The following is a 2,500-nucleotide window of genomic DNA, read 5'->3' on the forward strand; positions in this document are numbered from 1 at the left end:
AAAGCTCAATTAAAAAAAATATTTCAATGATGATGATAATGGTGGTGGTGGTTGCAGTAGTAGTAGTGGTAGTGATGATAATGTGGGTGGTTGTAGTTGTAGTAGTAGTGAAGTGAGATATGTGGTGGTGTTGTAGTAGTGGTGGTAGTGATGATAATGTGGTTGTGGTGGTTGTAGTAGTAGTTGTAATGGTGATGAATGGTGGTAGTGGTGGTTGCAGTAGTAGTGGTAGTGATGCGATTGTGGTTGGGGTGGTTGTAGTAGTCGTGGTAATGGTAATGATATGGTGGTAGTGGGGGTTGTAGTAGTAGTGGTAAGGGTTTAATGATATGGTGGGGGTTGTAGTAGTAGTGGTCGTGATGACGATGTGGTTGTGGTGGTTGTAGTAGTAGTGGTAGTATGATTATGTGCTGGTGGTGGTGCAGTAGTGGTAGTGATAATGATGTGGTGCTGGTGGTTGTGGTAGTAGTGGTAGTGATGCTATTGTGGTGGTGGTTGTAGTAGTTGAGGTAGTGATGATGTGGTGGTGGTTGTAGTAGTGGTGGTGGTGGTGGTTGTGGTAGTATGGTAATGATGATGATATGGTGGTGGTGGTTGCAGTAGTAGTGGTAGTGATGACGATGTGGTTGTGGTGATTGTAGTAGTAGTGGTCGTGATGACGATGTGGTTTTGGTGGTTGTAGTAGTAGTGTTAGTGATGATATTGTGGTGGTGGTTGTAGTAGTAGATATGTGGTGGTTGAAAAACACATTACAGGTTATTATAATACATGATTACACACATTCTCTAACTTCATTTTTTGACAGCTTCATTGTGCCATAAATATACGCAACAGTTCTGAAACATTTTATTGTGGATTTTGATATTGTTTGTTGTTTTTCTTGTGTCGTTATGTTGACATAGAGACCGAATGAATGGTAATGACTACATTCTCAGCCAACAATAAAATGGCGCTGAATGCTTTCATTGGTGGACACTTTTTAGGCTTCGTACGTATTCTCATTCGTTTAATTCTATGGCTGGAAACAATTTATTTGCATTACAAATGCCGAGAATATTTTTAATGGTGGTGGGGCGAACGAATCGGCGGTCTCAAGAAGTGGGTGAGAGAGGGCTCTAGAAATGACTTGGGTTTGAAACGAATATTTTTGTGTTCGTGGATAGCTCACAGGGTAGAGCCACGCTCTCACCTGCCAGGCGGAGTTGTCGTACCAATAAGGTCGCATATTCAAAACCCACCACCGCCGCGAAAATTTTTTATTCTCTATTGTCTTCTGGCACTTTTCTACTCACTTCATATCTTGTTGTTACCAACATAAGTGCCTGCTCCACTCACTTTTCTGAATTAAAAATTCACCCCATACACCGAGCATACTCAATGTCTCAATCGTTTCTATGTTATATGTTTGGTTTGAGAATATTGGCTATTAAGCTTAACTGCTGGTCAAAATTACTTCGCGATGGTGGTGTGCGAACGAATCGGCGTCTCAAGAAGTGGGTGAGAGAGGGCTCTAGAAATGACTTGGGTTTGAAAACGAATATTTTTTGTTCGTGGATAGCTCACATGGTAGAGCCACGCTCTCACCTGCCAGGCGGAGTTGTCGTACCAATAAGGTCGCAGGTTCAAACCCCACCACCGCCGCGAAAATTTTTTATTCTCTATTGTCTTCTGGCACTTTTCTACTCACTTCATATCTTGTTGTTACCAATATTTTTAAAACGTTACTCAATTTTACGAGCGCACTTACTGATGGGCACGAGTGTGCAGGTCAACCAGATGAACATTAACTCGTTGTTCAATGCGATCATACTTGTTTTATATCCGACAAAATTTGCCACCAAAGGTTTCAGCAAGCAGGTTCTACCGGACGATTCCCCGTGCTGAACAGCCGCCATTGGGCAAAGTATGACATGCTCGTTACAAGGCGGAAGGATACAGAGGAAAAAAGCAGTTCTAGGTTTCAATGTATGATGGTGCTAGTCCGCATGTGGATATAGATCGATATCTCGAGGATAATGAAACTATAGTTGATGAGGTAAGTAATTTTGTTTTTTACTACCTACCGCAGTTAATGGTAAAAAATTAAGTCCGATCCAAAGAGTGGTAAAATCATGTCATTTGGCATTACCATGTTCACATGAACAGGGTTCAACAGTCGTGACTTCACTTCCCTCGTAATGGCGCATAGTAAACTTAGCAAAATGGTTCTAAACTATCGTTACAGTGGCCGACGCCTTTATGAAATTAAATACTTCTCCGACGAGCAGAAAATTGTATCTAGAGGAGAAAAACATTATAAATCTGATCATGTTTTGACTTTTATACATTCTGATCACATGACAATGAAAAGTTCTAGCCAGCGTGAAAAATAACAAGTATCGATTTTCTTTTTTTAAAACCAAGCTGCTCGTTGCTAGATGGACGTGACATTAGACTAGTGAATCCTAGTGGAGTGAAGACTGTTAAGGATTTTTATCCTCTCCATTAGATAACATGTATA

At 40.9% G+C, this 2,500-nt stretch overlaps 1 protein-coding gene across 1 annotated transcript in view; it reads left to right on the top strand.

The window, feature by feature from the left end:
• The first annotated feature begins 1,963 nt into the window (after positions 1-1,963).
• Positions 1,964-2,500, top strand: part of LOC144965169 (diamine oxidase [copper-containing]-like) — a 1,657-nt gene continuing 1,120 nt past the window's right edge. The window contains exon 1 of the mRNA XM_078900214.1: positions 1,964-2,035. Within this exon, the coding sequence (XP_078756340.1) occupies positions 1,964-2,035 (72 nt within the window). The remainder of the gene's footprint in view (positions 2,036-2,500) is intronic.

The sequence above is a fragment of the Berghia stephanieae genome, chromosome 2, assembly GCF_034508935.2.
Source record: "Berghia stephanieae isolate SIO BIC M18660-M18661 chromosome 2, UCSD_Bste_1.3, whole genome shotgun sequence".
Lineage (NCBI taxonomy): Eukaryota > Metazoa > Mollusca > Gastropoda > Nudibranchia > Aeolidiidae > Berghia > Berghia stephanieae.